Source organism: Paramormyrops kingsleyae, chromosome 1 (genome assembly GCF_048594095.1).
Source record: "Paramormyrops kingsleyae isolate MSU_618 chromosome 1, PKINGS_0.4, whole genome shotgun sequence".
Taxonomy (NCBI): domain Eukaryota; kingdom Metazoa; phylum Chordata; class Actinopteri; order Osteoglossiformes; family Mormyridae; genus Paramormyrops; species Paramormyrops kingsleyae.
Window position 1 is genome coordinate 21,102,304 of NC_132797.1, and position 26,211 is coordinate 21,128,514.

General features: G+C 42.0%; 1 protein-coding gene across 1 annotated transcript in view; it reads left to right on the forward strand.

The window, feature by feature from the left end:
- The first annotated feature begins 303 nt into the window (after positions 1 to 303).
- LOC111841598 (epidermal growth factor receptor-like) overlaps positions 304 to 26,211 on the forward strand; it is a 71,197-nt gene continuing 45,289 nt past the window's right edge. The window contains exon 1 of the mRNA XM_023807456.2: positions 304 to 657. Within this exon, the coding sequence (XP_023663224.2) occupies positions 558 to 657 (100 nt within the window). The 5' untranslated portion in view covers positions 304 to 557. The remainder of the gene's footprint in view (positions 658 to 26,211) is intronic.

Sequence of the window (26,211 nt, forward strand, 5' to 3'; positions counted from 1 at the left end):
CCAAACTCTCATTTTCTTACATGCAGTATAACTATGGATTTTATGTAGGCTACACACCTGCATGTTTCATTAATATTTCTAAAGTGTAATGCATAATAAATTAAAACCTTAACCTGCTAAAATCACCCCTTAATTACAGTAAAGGTGATATTGGGTACACAGTGTCCCGGGCAGTAATCGGGACACTCATGCACAAAACCATGCAATTCTGAACGTAAACAAGAACTCTTGCTAAATAAATATTTTCCCAGCAGCCGGTTACGCACTTGGGGTGGATACGGAGTTTTAAACCAGCGGCAATCACCTGGAAATCGTCCTGCCCCCCCCTGACGTCGGAAAATAACACGGCAGAGGCAGCGAGGGGGGCACCTCCTGCACGGTCGGACTCGGCGGATCGGCAATGAGCTGTCAAACTTTAAGGAGGAAAGTCGCATCTCAGACCGCGCCCTGAACCCCCCCCTCATTTCCAGGGGACACCTCCCGGGGAGAACCGCCTCGGCTCGCACATTTCTGCAAGACTTTTCCCAGATAAATATTTTCACAACTGGGAAAAAGGAATGAACATGCAGGGAAAAGCCGCCGCGATGCGTTTTGACATTGAGATAATACTCGTGGTGATTCTTGCCGCTGGTTCCTGCGCACTACCGGACAAAAAGGGTAAGTTTTTTTAATTATTATTACTATTTTACAGAATCCTTCAGTATGTAGAAATATGCAAATGTACTTCATGTAGATATGCTACAGCACAATAGCTGCTTTCAAGAGTTTCCGACTAAGTGGAATGGTGCTTAAAAGGCGTCCTGCCATTGACGGGGTTTTCTTAAAAAATGCAGGCAGCGTGACAAAAGAATATAGTGGTCGTACGACTTTGCAGAAGCACATTTAATTGTAATGATTTCTCATTTTCCATGGAAAAATGTTTCCGAGTAGCGTGGTAGCTTAACTAGTCCTTTTTTTCAAAATGATGATTAGTTTCAAAAACAAAATGTATACTTACTAACATTTATAACCACCGCAATATAACGTGCAGAATCGTTTAAGGAACCGGTGAGAAGAGTAAATTAAATGCATCTGGAATTAAATAAGTTCAAGCATCTGATATCATTTTAATGTATAGTTTTTGCCGCGATTGGTAAGCATGCATTTAGTCATGATGTCATTGAAACTTTGGAGATTTCAGTTCTAATGAGATTTAAGTTTTAATGATGGTCAGACAGAAGTGACAATGAATTACGATTTAATTATCTGGAAATAAATACACGTCTTCTGGGAAACGTGTAAACTTATAAGTTTTTATTTTTGTTTCTGATAGACCTACAGTATATGCGCTTGTGTTTGAGTGTATGGTGTAGCCCAAGGTGCATTTCTGCTTGTAAATTATCGCTTTACAAGGCTGTTTAAATAGTGTGTGTGGTATTAGGTGCCACGCTGGATCAGCGAAGCCAAAGTCAAACCTGGAGCGCGGTTTATGTGCTAAAGAGCATCACTTAAACGCACTATCACAAATTGGGATTAATCATTAGGCTTAAGGACCGCTTCAAGCATCTCAGTTGATTTATGCATAATAAATTGCTAAAGAAGTACTGAAAACTTCTGGCAACATGTTTTACAACAAACCGTATCTATCTATCTATCTATCTATCTATCTATCTATCTATCTATCTATCTGTCTGTCTGTCTGTCTGTCTGTTTGTTTAACAGGAGACGAGTTTAGTTTCCCAAACCTCTCATATTTTCTGCTTGTAATAAAGGGGTGTCCAATAGCCTGAAGGCTGTCAGCCTGTTTTGAGCATCATCATGGATACTTGCTTAAGGCAGGAGGTTTTTATTGCTCTCTGTCTGTTCCTTGTTGTAAATAATGCCTGCTGCATTCCAGATACTTCAGAGCCATTATTGAATCCCGGTCTCGTGACATTATGGTTTCTTGTTGGTAAAGATAAGAGTTAAGTGATTATTTTGTCCTCATTCAGCATTGTTTTGCACTGTGCGCTCGACACGGATCAAGCAAAGTGGATGTCTTTGTGCACAAAGTGCAATTTAGGCATGTTCCTGGCAAATCAGTGTGGCGCACATTACCCCTAAAGAATTAACAAAGAATTATGGCTGTTTGGTTAAGAGCTTGCATCTCAAAGTCAACAAATCAAATAAACCAGAACATTCTCTTTCTGCATGAGTACTGTATGTTACACTTGTCTGCTAAAGATGAAATGAGATGTTTTATCTCCTGACAAGTAACACTATTGCAGTTCTGACTGAAATCCTGATGCATGTAAGCATTTGATTAGTCAACTTGTTTCCTGTTTAGGCAAACAATTATCAGGGATTTGTTTAAATTATAGTAAATTTCTTAAAGGGGTCGCGCAAGGATGTGTATATTGGCGGATTTGCATCACTCTTCTGTGTCAAACGCAAGACCCGTTTATTAGCTGCTTACACCTCTGTTACTATTGTGAGGTGGTGGTAACTGGTATTGTGTGTACTTTCAGCTAGCCTTCTCAGCTTGCCTCCTATTTTAGCGTTACTTATAACACTGACTAGTGAACATCGCGCATAGTAACAGCTAACTGAGAAGGGGGTGGTATGTGGCTGCAGGTCTGTGCCTGTCTGGATGGTCACTCGTTTGAATCCAGAGGTTTCCTCAGAATTTCTTAACAAGCTGCAACCATCAGCAATGGTTAGTTAGATTCTACATGATACACTATAATTCCATAAGGTTGCCTGAGGTCCACTTGACATGACAGTGTGTTACGGATATGTCAGACTCCTTTCAAAACTCAGGACCATGTAGAAAAAAACTATTTCATTTTTTTCTTTCATTTTTTTTTAAAAAAGGAAAGTATATATACAATTGAGGTGTCTGATTTATTAATCATAGACCCAATGTAAACATTAATCTTTTTTCTGATGTAATCTGTTTTTTTTTTTGTGTCATAGAATCTATTAATTAGTGATTTTTTTTTGTAAATTATACAAACAAATTATTCTATTGACATGAATGATAAGAGAGGATCCGTGCAGAAGCAACAGGCTTATTTTTCCAAAAAACAACTGCAGTTCATTTTTAGTTTTTTCAAAGCAGTTACCGATTTTTATAAAATAATGAATATTTATCACGTTATGGGGACATTGTGTGTCCCCCTCGCTCACACACACACGCACACACACACACACACGCACACAGCAAAATAAAAATAAAAAATAAAAGCAAAATAAAATAAAAAATAAAAGTCAAACCATAGTGAAGACAAAGGTCCTAATGTACGTATCCAGTAAATCAGCTCATGAGTGTCAGGTGTGAATAATCCGGTGAGGTGGAACGTGGCCAGAGTGTGCATGGCTGAACGGAGACCTGGCTGTATGCAGGTGTGACATTACCACACCTCCATGGGTGATTCTCCATGCCCTAGACCACTTACCCTCAGACAGCTCCAGGGACGTGGAGCAGGACGATCTGGATGCAAGCGATGGAAGTCCACAATGAGCAAAGAGTCCAGCGTGTCACAGGCCCGTCCCCAGAACCGATCTTCAAGGCCACGCTTAGAATCCAACAGGGCATGGCCTGAGTATGAGGGATCCCACCAACATCTAGAAGGGAGGAGGTTCTTCTGGGGCAGAGGGTGATTGCATTGGGCTGTAATAGACTGGTTTCAGCATGGAGCCCTGGAAGGTTGGTGGGATCTGTTATCTTTGAAGTAAAGCATGACTGTTCTGTGCATAGTCAGCACAGGCCAGATCCAGGCTCCAGTAAATCTGGTTGGTGGCACAGTATTGTGGAAAGCATCTCTGGCTATTAGTTTGAGGATGTTGACATCCAGGTGCGTACAGTACGCCTTCCCCACTTCAGATGTAAATTGTGGTCCCCTGTCTGACATTCTGTCCTCTGAAATATCAAAGAACCAAAACACTTGGTTGAACTGGCGCTCAAAGCACTAGACAGGCCTGGAAAAGGTACCCACTGACATGGCCAATCTGTCCGTCGTGAAATTCATTGTGATATGTGACCATATTTTTTGTGAAATGGATAATGGAGTGAGCATATTTGCTGGTATTGATTATGGAGTCTTTGAGTACAAACAGGACACGACACTTCTTGGCATCATCACAAATGTATGACCATCAGAACGTCTGAGTGAGTAGCTCTGAGGTTCAGGTTATACTCCAGTGCCCGATACAGTGGGAGGTATGAGCCAACTGCAGAAGCCGGTGATGATTGCTGGCTGGAACATAGATCTTATTGGAGGGAGTATGTGGGTGACTGGGATCAATGCAGAGAGCCACCTGGAGGGCATCCATGATGTCCCATCTGACAGGAGCCTCAACACAGGTGGAAGGCAATATAGTCTCTGGAACTGAAAATCTATGAGGAGGTTCTTGCTGCCTGGGGAGAGCGTCTGCCTTGCCGTTCCTTTTGCCAGGACAAAACACAAGAGTGAACAGGATTCAGCCTCTTGGTTTCTCAAATATATTCTAGATTTCAATGGTCTATCAGGACTACAAATGGATGAGTTACCCCTTTCAGCCATAAAATCAGCAGTACTCTATTCCTGTCATTGTAGATATGTTTATTGGAATAAAATGTAGAGGGAAATAGTTTTGGGGGTGCATGCCATGACGTTGTACAAGGACAGCTCTCGCACAAACCTCCGAAACAATAAATGGATTGGGTCTGGTTGTTTGAGTACCAGATCTGATGGAAATAGCATTCGGAATTGTTGAAAATCTGCATGAGCAGAGTCATTCCAGATGATTGTTTTGGTTTCCATACACATGAAGTATGATTTAAAACTATTACTAAGCTAATCTAAATATTCAGCAGTGGGGAGCCAAATCCTTACATATATGAGTTCGCATAAACCAGCTTATAAGACTAAGCTTTAATTGCAGCCGATACCCAGGACAGGACCTCTACCAACACAACGGGCAAGCAATGGTCTGCCACTGACAAAGAGCCTCCACTACTTTTATAGGGGCAGGTGAGCACTGATTGGACAGGGCGCTCCAGTCTGAAGACAAATGACTCCCCTTCGCAGTTATATGTTCAGCTTGATGCATCCACCCTGATGACCTAAAGGAGACAGTTAATGAAGCATAACAAGTCAGAAAGACCCACCGATAATGTGGCACTTAAAATGCTGCGACTGTGCTGAAATTGTAGATCAATCTTATGCAGAAGTTAGATAAGCCTGCAGATCTTCAGCAGTTCTTGGTTCTTGAAAGTTTTTTATCTCATTATCTTATTGTCATTCATTCAAGCTCCCTCAGGTCCCAGGACATACCCCAGGAAGATTCTAGACTGATGAAGCTCACACTTTTCAGCATATAAATTGTATTCCCCGAGTCTCTGGAATATTTGGATTGCATGATCCTTTTGGTTGGCTACATTGGTAAAGTAGAAAAGCAGGTTGAATTCCGATGAATTGTATGTGCTTCAGAGGTCCAACTTTGTAGAGATGGTGGCAGAATGAACTTGCTCCAGTAAAGTTACCAGCTGCACTAGAGTTTAGAGGGACAGTTGACCATGCAATATCTACACTAGCACGAAGAATTGTTTATGAGAGATGTTTAACAGTACAGATGCCCTTGTTGTGGTTCCCTGGGATTCTCCTTCTCCCTGAGGACAGACCAGACATTGCAGTCTTTGGTCCAGCTTTGGTCCAGCTTCCCCACCATGCAAACATTATGCTGAAGGTGTCTCTGATGTTTCTCCTAGCTCTGGCAGCACAGGGAGTGATTGGGCTTATCCAGAACGAAGAACTATAGGGCTGAAGATGCAATAAATTGTCAAAGAATATTAGCAGTTATATATATGGTTGTTATACATGTCCCCATGACATGGATGCATTTCACTGTCTGAATTTAAACCACAACGGTACAGGGTTAATAAAACAGGCTCACTACACCCACTTCCTGTTCCCAAAATCCAAAAATGTATTGCATATTCCGCTAGTGATTTTTCTGACGTATTTAAGATTAAGCTACCAGGTAACCAAACTCTTTCTTAATTAAAATGCAGAATTTTGCTTTGCATTCGTGCTAATTTGGTGTCACAGAGCCGTTACCCAATTCAGAGCCTTTCCCCTCAACTGTGATAAGACAAATATGACTAAATGGATCTTATCTGTCTCTGTATAAGAGAGTCTGAGCATTTGTCTGGATTACGGTCATACCTCTTGGGAGCAGCAATAAAACCGATGGGAGGCAACAGGCTTGGTAGAGGTGTGCTGTTACCCTCAGACCTGGTGAGATGTTAGGTGACAGTACCAAGGGAGCCTGCAGACTAGCTTGTATGCTAATCGTTACTCACTGAACTTGTCCTTCGTACAGTATGTGCCAGTTTTTCCCTCCCTCTACTGGATCCACACGGTGGTGAGGTATTCTGTCACTATACAACAACAGAGGATTGAAATGTGGAAGCAAAAAACTACTGTAATTAAGACACAGGCAGTGAGTCAATGGCCAGGCTAGACATGGGGGAGGCAAAACTAACTCAAACTTAACCATAGTCAAAACATCGGCAGGGGATCATACATCAGGAGGAAGAATAGAATAACTCAATTCAAAGTGCAAGACAAAGAGCAAATCAGAAAAAAAGCATTGTATAAAAGAAGAGAACTACAAGTAAGAACTGCTCACTACCATTGATACATAATACCTCATAAGGAAACTGAGTGGGTAGTAAGTGCATATTATCTTAGAAACACAATTTAACATTAGAGTACATGCAAATACACAGTACCACAATAAAAAGGACCTTGAATCTCTTCCATTTCCTAAGAAGTTACAGTAAGACTTTACATTAACTGCACCTTCATAGTGCCTTTATAATGCATTTGTAGAACATTCATTGCACCTTTATAATGGATAAGTACTCATAAGTAGCATGTAAATATACCACAACATCCTAACACACTGCATGAGGTTAACAGGTGACAAACTCACTAACAGGTTTAATATACATTAATAATGAACGTTATATGATAATAAACTTTATAATTGTATAATGTTTGTCATTAATGTATATTGAAGTTGTTGAGATATTTTAGGATAAGGTATACTTACATGCTGCCCATGAATGTTCTATGAATGCAGTATAAATGCATTATGAAGGCGCACTGAATGTTCTATGAATGCATTATGAAGGTGCAGTGAATGTAAAGTATTACCAAAGTTGCTGACGTCATGTTCATTGACTAGAACACCCCTCCATTTCCCAAACCCCTCCTCACAGAGGCACCCCAACCATTTCATGCATTTGTTCATTTTCACAACCCGCTCAATTAATCAACTTGATTAGTTAAATAACTCAATGAGGTATTGTTTATCCACACAAGGTGGGGTAGTCAACGAACACTTGGGTATTTTAGATGCCCCTACAAATAATGGGGTGACTTTAGGAGAGGTTTTGAAATGTCTAATCTGTTATACTTTGACACACATAATAATACAGTTTTACACCAGCATGAAGATTATTTAAACATCATTTGCTTTGACTGCCTGTGCCTTTTGCACCGTGCACTGTACACAATATTCCAGTGAGGCAGTATGTGGCCAGGTTGGGTGTGGCAGAGCTGAAACCTGGCTGGATGCAGGCGTGAAAACTGTCACCACAGAAAAGGTGATGTTTGAATGGCCAAACCTGTTTTACCTTCTGTTGTAAATCTGGATTCTATGAGAAGGTGAATGCAACCACCAGTAATATAATCCCTCACATTGTGATCTTAAAATGCATAATTGTGATGTTGATCTTCATTACAGAAGCTTCCTTTGTTTTCCCCAGTATTAAAGGAAATCCTAAACGATTCTTTGTAATATATTAAAAATGTAGCAGAATGTTGTACCACTCTTCTGATCAGTTGATTGTCATCTGATACCTGAATGTACAAAACAATCAAAAGTAGGTACAAGATTCAAGTTATTATTATTATTATTATTGTCAAGAGTACATATTGTATAATTTTGCATATGTGTGTCCTGTGATGCACTGGCATCCCATCCAGGGTGTATACCTACCCTATGCCCTGTGCCCTGTGATGCACTGGCATCCCATCCAGGGTGTACACCTACCCTATGCCCTGTGCTGCCTGGGACAGGCTCCAGGCCCCTCTGTAAAAAAAATAATCAGCTAGAAGATGGATGGATGGATGGATGGATAGATGTGTACAAATCACCATTAAATTCTTACATAATTCCTGCACAATAAACAATAATTAACAATAAATAATACAGAACAGTATTTACATGGGCAACAGATGCATTGAATGTATATGCTGGCGAATAAAGTATCTGAGTGTTAATTGTAGCAGGATTTATGAAGAAAACAGTACGTGATTCTCAGATCACTATGAAGTCAAATCCTAAAGTATGGTACTTGGTCTGGATGTGACAGGCCATATAAATTTGACATAAAAGGAACAACCCAAATGGACTCTTATTTCAAATAAACTAGAGTGGAAACTAGAGTTACAACTGCATTGAGCCGGATGCTTTAAAATATGAACTTGTAAATTTATAAATTTGGTTGTGAGTCATGACCCACTCTAATTTGTTTTGCTCTCTGGTGTAGATCTTAACAGTCATCAGAATGGATTTGTCAATGTTATATAAGTACAGAGATCTACACCAATCAGACATAATATTAGGCAGGTGGTTTTAATGTTATGTAGGGCCCTCTCGTGCCGGCAAAACAGCTCAGACTGAGACTGAGATCTGAGGAAGTTGGACGCCAAGGCAACACCTTGAAGTCTTTTTCATGTTCCTCAAACCATTTCTTTTTAAGACTGGGCATATTATCCTGCTGAAAGAGGCCATAGTCATCCACATGAAAGCCAGGACCCAGAATTTCCCAGCAGAACATTGCCCACAGCATCACACTGCTTTGTGGGCTTGTCTTCTCCCCATAGTGTATCCTGGTGCCATCTCTTCCCCGGGTAAACAATACACACACACCCGGCCAAACAGTTGTTTTAATGTTATGGCTGATTGGTGCATGATGTTGGTACATAGATATACAGTATGACATGAGTCCTACGCTTCCTGATGGGAGTGTGTAGCTCTATGTGCAGTTTTCCATCATGTAGGTCTATGATAAGTTCTCACCCAGAAAAAACTTTCTTATGGGAATATGATTAATGTTACGTTCTTGTTTTTCCCTGACTCACATCAGTATGGTCCCTTAGACATCATTCAGTGGTCAAACCACAAACCATACTCTGCTGTCATTGGAAAGATCTGCACAGTCAGAGCAAGTCAGCAGAGCTTGGGTGGCACAGGGAAGATTTGTTCTATAATGACTAAAATAGGGACTTTGCTGTAATGTAGTGAGAGGATCCCTTTAAATATCATCCAGACCAGGGGTCAGCTTTGTATGCCTTCAACATGCTCTCATTTTCTTCTCAATGTAGCCTTCAGTTCATTTTCCTGCATTGAGTCAAGTGGCCTTTATTGTAATTTCATCCAAATACAGATGTAACATGGCCTGAAATGACACCCCCCCCCCAGGACCATGGTGCAAAATACAACAGCAGTGATAGAGGGAGGGTTTTCACAATACAAATGCAAAGACACAGTACAGTTTAAAACAGGGGGGCTGGACACAAGGGTATACAGTATATATCCAGAATGATGAACTATAGGGCTGAAGATGCAATAAATTGTTTTACTATGGCATTAGTTGTAGATTAACACAGGTGTGTTATTTGTGTGCCAAGAATATAGTTTTGACAACAGTTTTTACCAAATTATTATCTAATGAATGCCTCTAATTGCACATGGGTGCCAATTCATATAATATAGATACTCGTCACTTAATGACATACCTGTTTAACGACCAGTCAGACTTACGACCAGATCTCCAACCAGTTAGTATTGTACGCTGTACGAGAATTTTGGTCGTGGAAATGGTAGTGCGGCATCTCAGGGTCAAGCATCATATCTCGCATTATACAGTATATAAATCTACAAAATAATATAATTGGTGCAAAGGTTAAAACAATAAAACATTAAAACAATATCTGAAGGTAGTTGACACAAACTCACTACCAGTACAATGTATCACTTAACGAACGACTCGCTTAACAACCTGGTTGTAGCAACCAAACTCGGTTGTTAAGTGAGGAGTATCTGTACAACAACATTTATTCATTCATCTTGAATTAATAAGGAAAACTGCCTCCCTAAAGAGAGCTTGAGCTGCTTTTTGTTCAACTACTGTTACTGTGCACTTTAGCAGTCCCGCTGAAATTCTTTATTCTTTAAGCCTGTAATCTCATTTTACAAATAACTGGAATTCCTGGGACTGTATCAGCAGTTCTCCAGAGTTACATGTTGCATGATTTTCTGCCAAGTAGACAGGATTTCTCCTATTTGTGTTGAAGGAGATTTTTTTTAAATTGCTTTTTACATATACCAAAATATTGAGAGAAAAATGACATCAGAAATTAATCTGTTGAGATTTCAAAGTTGTGTAGTACAAGCATCTATAGGGCTTTTCATTGTATGTAATATGAGCAAATTTCTTAAGATTTACGCAAAAAAAAATAGTATCGTAGACAAGACATTTACCGGTGAACACTTAGGTAAATATTCTTTTCATAACTAGCTTTTCTTTCGCTGATTGCTCAGCACATCGTGCCTAAGCATGTGGACTATAAGAAGGAACAGGATACCATTTTAGTCAGCTTACTAATATATTATCCATCCTTCCTCAAGCCTCTTAACCTGGTCAGGGTCTGTGGGGTAGAGGGCTGTAGCCTGAGGTAGCACAGTGCATGAAGGTAGGCGACTCCCTGGATGGAGAGTCAGGCCATTGCAGGATGTGCTGAAAGGGGAAAAGGACTCAACCAGAGGTGTGCGATGCTCTCAGCAATACATACTGTATGACTATGCTAAATCTTATATTGTGTAATTTTATATAATATTCAGTATTCAACAGTGGCTTCAAGTGCGCTAATTATGCCTTTTTCTCACGACAATCATTGGCTGATTACCGCCTACTTTAATAAAGCAGAATCTTATATGCATATTCATGTCTGAGAATGAAGAGACAGATATTCAGGATATACACATTTTAAAATACAAGCCAAAACTCATTCATTGATTGGACTGACACTGAGCCAAAGTGTAACAAGAACATAATCTGATGCCATGTATTCTCAGCTGCCACTTGACGTTCACACTCAGCTGGTACTCAGGGGAGGGGGGGGGGGGTCTGCTTTTCCCTCATTCACAAGATGTTTTCAATCACAGGATTGCCACTGACTGTGTGGTTTCTCTCTCTAGACACTAATGTCTAAGGTGACCATTAAATCCTTGTCTGGGTGGGACACTATGAGCTAATTCAGGTTTCACAAACTACTTACAAGCTACTCATTCAGCTGTTTCATATTAACGTTAGCGACACGTGTATGATTATAAGAGACTGACCATTCAGCACACAGCAAGAACTCAGTGCTAAAGTGTAATCCAGGTCTTTTTAATTGATATGGTAGTTTACAAACCCTGTCCTACCTCATAGTGTCCCCCTGACGTGGGTTAGGGGGTCACCTTAGTAATGTCCCGGGAAGGTGACTGTTTCTGAGACGCAGGAACCGCCTCATCCGGTACCAACACTCACATCACATTCAATATCACTTATTTCAGGCATCTTGCGTTTCTGATGCTTAGCCAAACAGTAAGTGATCCCTGACCCCGTCTGTGAGGTGTGTGTTTTCTGGTTCAGCCACATGGGTGGCTGACTGAAGGAGCAGGCTGTTTGTTCAGGTGTACCTGGTAAACTGGCCACTGAGCGGACATGGAAGTAACACCTGAGTTTACAGAGAGCATCCATAAGACCTGCATTTGCCTTCAGTAATGAAGGGAAAAGTCCTTTCACATAATTATGACAGCTGTAATTTGAATTGTGTTGAATATATTTAACTGGAATATTTTGATAAGCAGGTTGGAAGAATGAATGAATGAATGAATGGATGTAATTTCAGAATATCACCTATGTGTACATCCTGAAACTTCATTGTACCACATTGTTTTTTTCTTTCTGAAAATGAAATTCGTCCATTTTGTGTTTATATCCTTTAATGTCACTTTAAGGATGCCAATACAACAGGTTTTCTGTTGTGTTTGTCACCATGAAACACGCAACATATACTACATTTTGTTTATTTACCAGACTTTTTTTTTGAGAAAGCAGTGTCAGTCAATCCTGAAAGCACTTGGGGGTTAAGAGCCTTGCTGAAGGGCCCAATGGTGAAATAACTCTGCTGACCTGGGGATCAGAACTGACAACCTTCCGATCCCAACCCACTGAGTCACACACCATTCACCACTAATAAAACATATCAAAAAACGGAATCTAAGAATCACGTTATTATGAAAACACTTTTCTCTCAACAGATGTCATCATATGTGTGGTGCCCTTCAAAGGTCTCTCAACTCCAAACTTTTTTGGACAGTATCCCTCTCTCCACTAACACTGCTGCCTCTGTCTTTCCTGACTGAGGTTGTGCAATAGCTGTAGGTTGCCAGTTTGCTGTGATTACGTAGGTTTTTCCTAGAAATATGCAAACATTACCAGCACATTTAGCCAGAGATCAGCGTGATACATCTTGTTGACTTTTGAAGCACTTACAGTTTCACAATTTCACACACCTTAATTATAAAATCCCTGCATATCTCTAGATCTGGGTAAGAAAAGCTTCTGAGAAAATGTATCACTAACATACCTTTAAAACCACTCATCCTTGGCCCCAAATTGCATTTACATTTATTTTATTTAGGAGGCACTTTTATCTAAAGCAATGTACAAGTGAGACATATAGTACTTCGAAAAGAAACATTTCACTTCTACTCTTCAGAGTTTACTAACATTTTGTAGTTTTTTTGCTCTGACAAATTAGTACAGAGTATGAAGACTTCATGGTAGTAATGTTCACCTTTGACCTCTAATTGATGCATTAGTAGGTCTTATTTATTTATAGTCATTATGCAAAATGTCTTCTTGGGCAGTTCTGCTAAGATACTCGTGGTGACCTTGTCTGTGAATCTCCCACTTACCTTCTATCACCACTAACCCCTTGTGAGGTTGTTATGAACGCAGAACCTGCACCAGGACGCACAGGGCATGAGGTTGGCTCACCCTGTACAGGATCAAGTCTGTCCAAAGTGTGTGTGTGTGTGTGTGTGTGTGTTTGGTCTGTGTGAGCAAGGAAATGCAGGAAGGTACTCAGTCAGGGAGGGGATTCAAGCCTGCAAGGTCCAGGAGCACCAGGCCAGGTTTTCCAGGGCTCAATGTGTCTCAGTGATGTTAAATACATTTTTAGGTATTCAAAAATATACTGTGACCTTGCACTGAATGATCATTATAAATGAGGGAAAGAATCACAGCTTCTCAGAAGAAACCTTCCTGTTCTTCCTGAACGGCAAATTGTTACAAATTGTGTTCATTATACTTAATGAAATTTAGATCTTCACTTAACTGTTCTATTGTCAAAAAAAAAAAAGATTTTCTAATGAATGTCTTCATTTCCTGGAACTGAATATACAAAGCATTTAGCAGTATTGAAACTAGAAATTATTGTAAAAGGAAACCATTGTGGCATGAGAAAATAAACATACATGAAAGAAGGATAAATTACATCATGTTCCCCTCTCTCTCTCTCTATATATATATATATATATATATATATACATATATATATATATATATATATATATATATACATATATATATATATATATATATATATGTATATATATATATATATATTTCTGGGTAATGACAGTGGTTACTTTTTGTGGCAGTTTCTCACTAGGAACTAAATTTTTAGATGTTATTCTCAGGATCATCAATCATTTTGAGCCTCTGGCAGTTTATAAATAACATAAATGCTTACATCTCAGAACTACAAGGCAGTCTTCCCAATCCCTCGTAACAAAGGGGTCAATCACAACGTTGTCGTCTTTCCCGTCCAGTGATGTGGAAGTAATTGAATGGAGCTGGCTGTGCTGAGTGAGATCTGTGGGAATTGACAACAAAAACATTTTTGTTCCCTGCTGTATATTTTTTGCTTTGTTTACATTGGGTTGTTGTTTTTAAAAATGCCTGAATAGGCTTCTTGATTTAATATGTAGGTGAATTTGTCAATCTCAAAAACGACCAATTACACATGTCCATTTCAGACCAGCACCTTCCAAACAAGCAGTAGCTGTTGTGTTAAACTGAGGAGAACAATGATGGTGGACAAACAATGACCAGCTGTTCCATTACACATCTTTAGTTATGACACTTATCTTGTAAATTTGTGGTTGGCATGTATATGGAGTTTTGTGTATCTATTTTAACAGTGACCAGAATATGAAATAAATAAATAATGTATGCCTTGCCTGCACAAATAGGTTTGCAAATGTGTGCGTCCCATCAGCAAAATGCAAAGTCTTTGTTGTCTGCCACTGACGCCAAAGCAAACATAAAAATATGAAGCAGCTGTTCCGAAAGTAAACGTGTGCTCATCTTCATGCCTTGATCTCCTTGTCAACCCTGACCAGCAAAGTGGAGGCAGTCTAGGAGGGACGTACCGATGATAGGATTAATAAGTGATTTGGGAACACTAAAGGTAGCATTACCACAAGTAGCAATGGTTTACAGACTGAAAATTTTGTAGAAGTCAGGGTTGTCCTGGCCATCTGGCAAACCAGGCATTTTCTTAGTGGGCCAATGGGCATGTGCTCGCACCCCCACCCAACCCAGGTCAGCAAAATTTATCGGCAGCAAAATTGACCATGGGGCATCCCAACTTCCAGGGCCGATTCAGTCCTGCCCTGGTTAGGATCATGCTGAAATACAGTATGTGCAGTCCATTTAAAAATTGTAGGTTTTGGTAAGTGTAGCTAAACGTATTTAAGCAATTTTGAGCGTGGCATGGTTGTTGGTGCCAGACGGCCGGTCTGAGTATTTCACAATCTGCTCAGTTACTGGGATTTTCATGCACAACCATTTCTAGGGTTTACAAAGAATGGTGTGCAAAGGGAAAAACATCCAGTATGCGGCAGTCCTGTGGGCGAAAATGCCTTGTTGATGCTAGAGGTCAGAGGAGAATGGGCCGACTGATTCAAGCTGATAGAAGAGCAACCTTGACTGAAATAACCACTCGTTACAACCGAGGTATGCAGCAAAGCATTTGTGAAGCCACAACACGCACAACCTTGAGGCGGATGGGCTACAACAGCAGAAGACCCCACCGGGTACCACTCATCTCCACTACAAATAGGAAAAAGAGGCTACAATTTGCACGAGCTCACCAAAATTGGACAGTTGAAGACTGGAAAAATGTTGCCTGGTCTGATGAGTCTCGATTTCTGTTGAGACATTCAAATGGTAGAGTCAGAATTTGGCGTAAACAGAATGAGAACATGGATCCATCATGCCTTGTTACCACTGTGCAGGCTGGTGGTGGTGGTGTAATGGTGTGGGGGATGTTTTCTTGGCACACTTTAGGCCCCGTAGTGCCAATTGGGCATCGTTTAAATGCCACGGCCTACCTGAGCATTGTTTCTGACCATGTCCATCCCTTTATGACCACCATGTACCCATCCTCTAATGGCTACTTCCAGCAGGATAATGCACCATGTCACAAAGCTCGAATCATTTCAAATTGGTTTCTTGAACATGACAATGAGTTCACTGTACTAAAATGGCCCCCACAGTCACCAGATCTCAACCCAATAGAGCATCTTTGGGATGCGGTGGAACGGGAGTTTCGTGCCCTGGATGTGCATCCCACAAATCTCCATCAACTGCAAGATACTATCCTATCAATATGGGCCAACATTTCTAAAGAATGCTTTCAGCACCTTGTTGAATCAATACCACGTAGAATTAAGGCAGTTCTGAAGGCGAAAGGGGGTCAAACACCGTATTAGTATGGTGTTCCTAATAATCCTTTAGGTGAGTGTATTTTAATGCCTTGTTATATTAATTCATCTTCTATAACCTGGCACTGGGTCCCGGTGAGTCTCTGAGGAGGGGGACCTCCTAGATGGCACGATAGCTGCCGTGATAATCACGAAGCACAGCCCACTTGTGAGAAGGTCATACCTGTTATAATGCATGTCTTAATTTCAAGTAAAGCATTATAGAGAAATGTATAACATGTAGGGAGGAATATAATGTGACTTATTCCTTGGTATTGTATGCTGTTTATTTTTCTCATACAAGACATACTTACTGACCTCAATGCATGTTTTAGATGCTGAATCCGTCATATTAAATCAGATGTGTTGTAACTGAAGGGCGAATTTCCAAAACTCACTCCGTCCATGGGACATGTTTTTAGTGGACTCAGTGAGCTTGGGAAATTTAATGAAAGTTCTCTGTTGCATTACATGAGGACTGAGTGAGATTTCGTCCCCAGTACCATCACATATGATGCAGAAGCCATTGGCAGTCTCATAGAAAAAGACAACGAAAAAAAACAACTGAATTTCTGAAATTTACTCTTTAATTTTAATCAAATTGGTTGTTATTAGTATTTATTTTAAAAACTGCAAATAAAAAGAAATATTGAAAGATCAACTGTGAAATCCATCAATAAAGTTGTATTTACTGTATGAGTTTCATTGTGACAGGTCACATGACACTGTCCTTACCCACCCCCTAGCTAATTGAGACGAATCTCAGTACCAGGGCCCTGGCTGATTCCTAACAAGCCTAACCTAGCGTTCACTCAATCACATGCTCCTGCGCACCTCACCCTATAGGACCGCCCCCCTACTGCTGGTACGACCTTCACAACCTCACAGCATTTTCACGGGCCATATTGGTCATATCAGTCATGCTGTGCTATATTGGTTTAAATGGCTCGTTTTAACTGAAGTATTTATTGATTTCTCAATTTTGCAGTGAAAATCTATAAAAAGTGCTGGAAACGTTTATAAAATTGATCGAAATTCAGAATAAAATGGTTGGGCTTTAGCCTGGTTTATAATCTATGCTGGAAAGACACATAAGCATTTGGGCTGAAAAGAGAAGGCTGTCTTCTGCATCTTAATAAGGCAGATTCTCACAGCATCTTGTCTACGGCTTTTCAGCCATATGGTGTATTCCCCTTTGTCTTGAAGTCTGTAAATAACTGATATTTTCGATATGCTTGCTGTCATCAAATGGCAGCATGTTTTTCCGGACGGATCGCAGTCGTTTACAGCACCTTCCCTTGGTATCTCTTGGCAGCTCTGGGAACGTGGTTCTGCTTTTTTAATCACCTCACCCTCCTTCTGTTACACTTGGTATGTCACTCCACGTGACACTCCAGCATGTGTGTTTGTATGTTGTGGATTTGTTTGGGGCTGTGTGTGGCATTGTGGGTTAGGGATCTCTGCCTGGGTCTGGAAGCTCGCCAGTTACAGTCCCAAGGCTGGGAGAGCAATCATATCACTGTCAGACCCCTGAACAGGGCCCATGACCCCAAACAACTGCTCCAGGGATGCAGGAAAAATGGCTGACCCTGTGATCTGACCCCAAACCTCACTATTGTACTGTATATATGTGTATTTTTGTGTGTTTCTCTGTCTCATCAGGAGCAAGAAGGGCTGTGGAAGCATTGAATTTCATTGTTCTTGTATGCTGTGAATTAATTCAAAAAACAACCAACAAAATCTTGGTCTTGATTTGTACTTTCTGGACCGGAACTTTCCACCGCTGTTCAATATTAACTCTATAAACAATCACACATACTGTATATGTGGTCCATGTCAAATATGACAGAAATGTGTGGCCAGTAAGCTTCAGTTAAGTATTGTATTGTCAATTTACAGATGATGTGTTTCACTCTTCCATGCTCCAGCCCCCGGTCAGGAAGTACAGAGAAAGGGGCAGGAGGACACCCTGGGTGGGATGCCTGTCCATCTCAGGGCACGGGGCAGGGGGACACCCTGGGTGGGATGCCTGTCCTTCACGGGGCAGGGGGACGCCCTGGGTGGGATGCCTGTCCATCTCAGGGCACAGGGCAGGGGGACACCCTGGGTGGGATGCCTGTCCTTCACGGGGCAGGGGGACGCCCTGGGTGGGATGCCTATCCATCTCAGGGCACGGGGCAGGGGGACGCCCTGGGTGGGATGCCTGTCCTTCACGGGGCAGGGGGACGCCCTGGGTGGGATGCCTATCCATCTCAGGGCACGGGGCAGGGGGGACGCCCTGGGTGGGATGCCTGTCCTTCACGGGGCAGGGGGACGCCCTGGGTGGGATGCCTGTCCTTCACGGGGCAGGGGGACGCCTTGGGTGGGATGCCTGTCCTTCACGGGGCAGGGGGACGTCCTGGGAGGGATGCCTGTCCTTCACGGGGCAGGGGGACGCCCTGGGTGGGATACCTGTCCTTCACGGGGCAGGGGGACGCCCTGGGAGGGATGCCTGTCCTTCACGGGGCAGGGGGACGCCCTGGGTGGGATACCTCCTTCACGGGGCAGGGGGACGCCCTGGGTGGGATGCCTGTCCATCTCAGGGCACGGGGCAGGGGGACACCCTGGGTGGGATGCCTGTCCTTCACGGGGCAGGGGGACGCCCTGGGTGGGATGCCTGTCCTTCACGGGGCAGGGGGACGCCCTGGGTGGGATGCCTGTCCATCTCAGGGCACAGGGCAGGGGGACACCCTGGGTGGGATGCCTGTCCTTCAAGGGGCAGGAGGACACCCTGGGTGGGATGCCTGTCCATCTCAGGGCACGGGGCAGGGGGACGCCCTGGGTGGGATGCCTATCCATCTCAGGGCACGGGGCAGGGGGGACGCCCTGGGTGGGATGCCTGTCCTTCACGGGGCAGGGGGACGCCCTGGGTGGGATGCCTGTCCTTCACGGGGCAGGGGGACGCCTTGGGTGGGATGCCTGTCCTTCACGGGGCAGGGGGACGCCCTGGGAGGGATGCCTGTCCTTCACGGGGCAGGGGGACGCCCTGGGTGGGATACCTGTCCTTCACGGGGCAGGGGGACGCCCTGGGAGGGATGCCTGTCCTTCACGGGGCAGGGGGACGCCCTGGGTGGGATACCTCCTTCACGGGGCAGGGGGACGCCCTGGGTGGGATGCCTGTCCTTCACGGGGCAGGGGGACGCCTTGGGTGGGATGCCTGTCCTTCACGGGGCAGGGGGACACCCTGGGTGGGATGCCTGTCCTTCACGGGGCAGGGGGACGCCCTGGGAGGGATGCCTGTCCTTCACGGGGCAGGGGGACACCCTGGGTGGGATGCCTGTCCTTCACGGGGCAGGGGGACGCCCTCGGAAGGATGCCTGTCCTTCACGGGGCAGGGGGACGCCCTGGGTGGGATGCCTGTCCTTCACGGGGCAGGGGGCAGGGGGATGCCCTGGGTGGGATGCCTGTCCTTCACGGGGCAGGGGGAGGCCCTGGGTGGGATGCCTGTCCTTCACGGGGCAGGGGGATGCCCTGGGTGGGATGCCTGTCCTTCACGGGGCAGGGGGACGCCCTGGGTGGGATGCCTGTCCTTCACGGGGCAGGGGGACGCCTTGGGTGGGATGCCTGTCCTTCACGGGGCAGGGGGACGCCCTGGGAGGGATGCCTGTCCTTCACGGGGCAGGGGGACGCCCTGGGTGGGATGCCTGTCCTTCACGGGGCAGGTGGATGCCCTGGGTGGGATGCCTCTTTTACAGAAGCTTCAAAAAAGGCCAGTGGCATAATTAAGAAATTATCTAACCTACACATGAGATCCCCTCAACTAGCATCACAGGGACTGTGTTACAATACATGTTTTACTTTCAACTGAAGTGATTTTGTTAGCCATAAAGGCAATGTTGTTTTTATCAATTGTATATTTAACATTGTATTTGTATTGATGTTGCTGAATAGTGTTACATCCATATTTAATTGCCCAGTTATTACAATACTGAGTCATCTTCAGACTTAAAATGATTATCAAATTATTTTACTGGGCAATTAATATGCCAAAATAATAATATATAACACTGAATGTTATATCTGTTTAAAATTTTGTTGACATTCTGTCTCAGAGATTCAGCTGTTTGTGTTTCGACAACAATTTTGTATTTGACCTGTGAAAGTAATCAATAACTATGTTACAAATGTTCTTAGAAATCTTTGATAGCAGTATTAGCTGTGGCTTCACTTGAAAGCGAAGTTCAAACACTGAATTGACAACACATGATAAATACTACTGATCTTCTGTTAGCCAGCCACTGTTGTGGCCTTTTGTGTCAATAGACTTTTCCTGGAAAACATGGAGAATTTCATGAGTGTAAAGTTTTTTTTGTTTCCATCCACCCATCCATGTAATTTAATTAAACGATTCATACATTGTCTGTATTCAGTGATTTGAACATTAATCAAAGCTTGAGGCTGAAGTCCAATGAAATATCAACACAATAATAGAGAAATGATGCTGAAGTGCTGTAGACATGTAAACTTGTCTGAATATAGACTTGCAACATGTATTGAGCAATTGCAGATTATTAGAAACACTGGCTTGTTTTGCAGTTCAGTGGTTGCCAAATTCAATATGCCTGTCTACCCTCGTAGAAATTATTCCCTGTGGACTTTTACTAGAAAACATGTGAGTTATCTTTAATGAAATTCTGATTACATATATCCAAGAGTAATATAAATTTGCCATTTATATATTCATCCAAGCATCTTCCAACTGCATATCCTGGCCATTGTTGCATGGGGATGGAGCCAATCCAATGAAGCATAGGGCACAAGAGAGGGCAACATTCTGGATACCCTCTACTACATGCAATGAAATAGTCTTTGTGTTTTAAGGGAATTCAGCGTTACTTGGTTAAAATTATAACCACGCAAAGGAGACTTGAAAAAACACAGTATATAAATGAGCATTTATTTAAAAGCCCAACCCCTTTGTTTGGAATGAATTTGAATTGCCAGAGGGGAAATCTGCTGTATGACCCGTACACAAGGTCAGTGTGTAATAATACATTGGCTTATTCATTACAGCCATTCTCTGGGAAGGATTGTAATATCTGACATGTCTGATCATCTCACTTTTTCTACTCTATAATTTCTATTGTTTCACAGAGGAGAAAGTTCACTACTCCTGAGTTCACTGACACTTGATCGAAACTTTGACCCGACCTCTACAGGAGAACTTGTTTCATAAGTCTCAAACAAGGCCCACATGCTCATTAAGGTTTGAGGCTTGGTTTAATAATGTCTATAGTTTCTATGGTTAAATCATATAGTAATTTTGAAAGGCATGAAACTTTAAAATATTTTGGAATTTTTAAAGTGTATAGCTTCTGAGTTACATCGGTGAACTGCGGTAATGCTAGCTTGTTGATTGTAAGTTTCTTCAGTTGCCAATTGCATGCATGTTTGGGTTTTTTTGCTGTTTTTCTGGGTGATAAGAAGGTGTAAAATTCCCTCTGTAAAACAAAACAAAAGCAGCTAAATGTACCAGGCTTGTGAGAACCGTCTACTAGGCAGGCCTGCTGGGTTCCTTTTGCCATTTGAGGCGGTTCCAATTTCTTGCTGGGGAGTAAATTCAGAGGCACTTGTTAAAACCTGATTAACCTACTGCAGCCACTGCCTCTCTGATACGAGCATGCATGCTGAATTTAATGAATAACATTTATGTTCATCTGGAGAATTTGCATCACATGGTTCTTTTCAGGAAAGTCTACCTAGAATTCAAGCACGTGAGCAGGCAATGGACCATCCTGGATTAGAGGGACGTGTACAATTATTTCTTTTCTGTTAAGTGTGGATGACTGCAGTAGAAAGTCATTCTTAATTATTTACAAATTAAATTATATTGTCGGGTGCTAACAGTGCAGTGCAAATATGAAAACAGTTTACTGACTGTCCCTTATATTTTCCATCTGAAGACATTAAAAAGCATGATTGATTTTGTTCGGTTTAATGAAAACACATGTGCACTAATAAGTTATAAATAGTCTGCTGTATGTGCATTTAAAAACCAAAATTAATATAAGCCCTCCTCCCACCCATCATTTTACTTTAAGACCTGACTCTGTTAAGTAATATATTTCAGAACTCACCCCCAACCTGTTTTATAATAGCCTGGGTTTTGCAGTTGTTCTTGGGGCACAAGAATTTTCATCACCATTTGATTGCATTCATATTTATACAGATTTGTATGCATGACTGTCATCTATGTATCACATCAAAGGCAAGGATAGAGGCGAAGGCAGGCATGGGGAAAACCAAAAGGAAATGACAGGGCAAAAGGATGTACAGACGGCAAAAGGAAACGGACCACAAGAGGTCAAAACGGGGTAGGGAGGATCAGGACACAGGACACAGGACACAGGACACAGGACACAGGACACAGGACACAGGACACAGGACACAGGACACAGGACACAGGACACAGGACACAGGACACAGGACACAGGACACAGGACACAGGACACAGGACACACTGGGGAGCGCAGGCAGCAACATCAATGACTGGACTGGGGAGCTCGAGATAGGGAGGCCCTATATACACCACTGTCGAGGGAGCAGACGAGAGGCACCTGGGGTGATCCACACAAGGGCTGTAACAAGAGGCATGATTAAACAAGTAACAGGTGTGGCTCATTAGAGCCACACAACGGAGAGAACGAGGGGGAAGGGATGCAGGGTGTGACAATATGTTGATTTTTGATGTTGTAACTCTGAAGCTTATTTTCCATTTCTCTATTTGCTGGATTATTCAAATTCATAGAAACAGATTAAAAAAACTAGTTCAATTTAATCAGTGTAACCCTCCCCTATGTGATGGATAGCATATTCACAGCACTAGGCAATAAAAATTACAGTGGTACCTCGACCCACAAACAGTCCTGTTCACGAACAAATCGGATTATGAACCAAATGTTCGAAAATTTTATGTAACGGTTCGTGAACCATGTTTCAGACTGCGAACACACAAACATCCCCCAAAAGCGCCCCAAAGAACCACCCAAAACACGAAGAAGTGTACATTATGGCCAAGAACGGTTGTGGAATGTATAAAAAACTGTTTGTAGATGTATATCTTTACTATATCTCTTCAGAGGTCGAATATCTGAAAAATAAATAAATATAGAGAGAGAGAATATTCTGTTATAGCGGTATCTTTCAGTGATTGATAAACATGTTTGTGATGTTTTTAACAGTCACATATCTATACATAAAATAATACTTTATGAATAACATAAATTATTAAGTAACTCCTATTTAAGTGTTATATTCTGTCCTTCACGGGGCAGGGGACGCCCTGTTTAGGCGTATGAATATTATGTACCGTATAATAAAAAAAAATCACATTTTCGAAATTACTGTATTGTTTTTGACTGTTACTCAGTCGTTTAATTGTAATTGTTTCATTTTTTGGGGGGAATGTTTTGTGGTTCTGTTCCGTGTTTTGGCATCTTTCGAGCGACCAGCCCGCCAACAATCGTATGCTCAGTTGTACTGTTTTATTTAATTTAGCATTATTTGTGTATAATTAAGGTTATTTTAACTTAAGTCTATGTTCTTGGTCACAGAAAAACAAAAAAAATTGAAAAAATTCAGTGTTTCTGAGGTTTGAACGAATTATTTGTATATAATTATTTTAAATGGGAAAAATTGATTCAGGTCGCAAACTTTTCAGATTCAGATTATTACATTATGATAATGAATCCACAATCACATTTCACACGTTTTTTTTTTGTATTTTAATTATTTTTTTTCTGTTTATTTGAAACTCATAACAATTATTATGTGATGCATTTGGAGAAACCAGTTTGCTCATATCCTCAGGCTCACTTAAATATTTACGAGTTTCTGGGTTTTAAATATAGCCCCATTGCCTGGTTCAGGTATCTCCTCTCCTGATTGTAGCTTGTTTTGCTTTGACAGCTAATTCTAAAAACAATGTTACCAAGATTAATGATGTAGGTGCAACACAGCTGAAATGAAAACAATGTTAAATAACATGCTAATTAGTCTAATTGCATGTCTTTGGAGTGAGGGGGGAGCCCATGAGATACAGGGAAAAACAGAGGTGGGATGTGAACCGCAACCCTGAGGGGGGAGCCCATGTGATACAGGGAGAAACAGAGGTGGGATGTGAACCACAACCCTGAGGGGGGAGCCCATGTGATACAGGGAGAAACAGAGATGGGATGTGAACCACAACCCTGAGGGGGGAGCCCATGTGATACAGGGAGAAACAGAGGTGGGATGTGAACCGCAACCCTGAGGGGGGAGCCCATGTGATACAGGGAAAAACAGAGATGGGATGTGAACCGCAACCCTGAGGGGGGAGCCCATGTGATACAGGGAGAAACAGAGATGGGATGTGAACCGCAACCCTGCGGGGGGAGCCCATGTGATACAGGGAGAAACAGAGGTGGGATGTGAACCGCAACCCTGAGGGGGGAGCCCATATGATACAGGGAGAAACAGAGATGGGATGTGAACCGCAACCCTGAGGGGGGAGCCCATATGATACAGGGAGAAACAGAGATGGGATGTGAACCGCAACCCTGCGGGGGGAGCCCATGTGATACAGGGAGAAACAGAGGTGGGATGTGAACCGCAACCCTGAGGGGGGAGCCCATGTGATACAGGGAGAAACAGAGATGGGATGTGAACCGCAACCCTGCAGGCTAGAGGGTACAGTGCTGCCCACTGACAATCACATCACCCCACATTCTAAATATCTGTAATTCAAAATAAGTCTTTTACGTAACCATCAATTAATATCGCATTGTACATCTTTACTTTCCGCAGTTGATGTATTAAAACAGATAATTAAATCATCCATACCAAGCAGGCTTTCAAAACATTGTTTTTAAAAATTACGCAGCCCTCAAAGAGCAGGCCATAATTAACTAGATTTATTTATACAATGCAGTTATGAGGTTAATTCAAATAGGCTGCAGCCAGAGGGAAATTCCACAGCATCTGAAAAATGGGCATTGTGTACATTTACTGCCTGCCGGCTCAACAGCAGTCTCTGTGCAGGTATAGACTTGATATTGTGCAGCCCAGGGTGCTTTCAGTGAAAATATATTTTTTGGTGGGGGGGGGGGGGAATGGGGGTGAACAGTATGTTACAAAGCAGCTTGTTTTCTGAGAAGGAGAAAATGCATACGTTTGCATGTTAATCCAGACACTGTCCTTATTAAGTTGTTTTTTTTTTTTCTAAGAATCAAGAATAACAATTGAAATCTTCAGATTAGCTGGAGCACTTCATTCTTTTATATTCTTATTGATTAAATTAAAATTTCCAGTGTGCAGTTTTCTTGCAACTTTACACTTTCCATACTGAATTTGTTGTAAAAAAAAAAGCTGCATCAGTGTGCTTTTCCATCTGAAATACGGTTAGAGTTCGTTTCCGAGATTTTCTGATTTGTCTTTGTCTCGATTCATCATAGGCCTTTAATGGCATTTAGGAAGCGGTGCAAAGTTTTGAGATTTGATTTTAGCCTAATAGCTCCTTGGTTTCCCTGGTAACCATGTGCAAAAAATAGAAAGTGCCCTGTGCACATGACAGTGCAAGTGTGATTTTGAATGGCTTTTGTAACAAAGGGACAGTATTAGTGACATTTGACAGATGACAACATAGAACATTCCGCATAAAGAACCCAGAGCAGGGCACCCATCGTGTAATCACATAGAAAGACTGCCTTTTATGGGTAAATCAATCAGTGTTATCACTTTTATTAATGAATGCCCTCATAATGAATGCCATCTAATCAAAGTATTCTCGTTTGTAATTATCATTCCTCTCTTTTAGGTGGAAATATAACATTTACTCTGGTCTATTTTAAAAGTTGCAATAATCAGTGGAGGTTAGAATGTTTTAAATGTCGCTTTAATGCATCTTTTATTCATTACTTATTTCGTTATTTATTGTTGGGCCACAGGGGTGCTTTGTATTCTAATTGCTTAGCAAAACACTGAACAATATTGTAGCAGCCTTTTAATATCATATCTCATTAAGAATTGCTTTCCACAAGGGACTGTGTTTCTGCAGAGCTTTTGTTTTGCAGAGGTAGTTCTCCAGTTGGTCTCTAAAGATCTTCTCTTAAATTAGATCTCATCCTTTCAAATTTTATGCATTTACTTCTGTGTGTTATTTAAATGAACTGTGTTCATTTTTATACTGCAGCACACGTTAGTTAAGAAGTTAAGCCTGACAGTGAACACTCAGTAGTATTTATGTAATTTCCTAACTTAATAATTAAAAATAAACCATTCTGCTGGACACTG